We start from the raw sequence: 813 nt of genomic DNA on the forward strand, positions 1-813 counted from the left end.
CAAAGGAAGTTCAGAGATAATCAAGTCATGAAACCCGTACGGCGTCATCGTCAGCTTTTTTAACATTTAAAGACCCCAATTTATTGACGCGCATTTCCACGACGAATGACACAGGAAGCCGCTGTAGCTAACAAATACGAATGCACTTTAATGATGTCTTGTTACTCGCAGCGCAGAATGGAAAGTGAGATTATTGAACAGAACCGTTACCAGCTCCTAATCACTACCGAACGTATGTTCTGTAACCTTGCAATCTTCATCTTCTAGTAGATTCCATAACAACTTGCAACTTGCCATTGTGCACCGTACACAATTTCTGTGGCGTGGCGTCACAATACCTCAACACGCCGTTCTACCTAAAGGGGCTTTTTAATCCTCCCGTCCCACCGACGCCGCCATTCCTTGGCTCAGAGGTTGGTGGGGGGGAGCCGATCGTCTAGCTGATGTCAGCCCGTCACTGTTCAATAAGAAGTTGATGACTTTCTGTCTACCAGACTGGGTGTCTTACGATATGTTCGAAATTTGATGGTTAAAAGCTAAGATGCAGAAGAAATAGGCAGAAGGCAGATCTGGAGGAAATGCTAAAAACCTTGAGGTCGGAGACCTGTTTTTTTCAAATGCTAAGAGCCTTTCTTCTCACACAATTTCTGCTGTCTTAAACACGAAGCTTTATCGGACCTTGCTAGGTTGTGGCTAAGCGGAGCAATGCGTATACGCTCAACCTTCCGAAACGGATGCGCACCCACACGGTGTTTCATGTGGGCAAGCTCAAGCCGATACAGCGCAAGTAAACGTGGAAGCGTTGGCGCCGGA

General features: G+C 46.6%; 1 protein-coding gene across 1 annotated transcript in view; it reads right to left on the bottom strand.

The window, feature by feature from the left end:
* Positions 1 to 754: 754 nt before the first annotated feature.
* PHALS_03834 (uncharacterized protein) overlaps positions 755 to 813 on the bottom strand; it is a gene marked incomplete at both ends in the record, with an annotated part of 1,104 nt that continues 1,045 nt past the window's right edge. Inside the window, one exon of the mRNA XM_024718125.1 lies at positions 755 to 813. This exon is cut by the window's right edge and continues 1,045 nt beyond it. Coding sequence (XP_024583554.1) covers positions 755 to 813 — 59 coding nt within the window.

The sequence above is a fragment of the Plasmopara halstedii genome (assembly GCF_900000015.1).
Source record: "Plasmopara halstedii genome assembly, contig: Scaffold_2386, whole genome shotgun sequence".
Lineage (NCBI taxonomy): Eukaryota > Oomycota > Peronosporomycetes > Peronosporales > Peronosporaceae > Plasmopara > Plasmopara halstedii.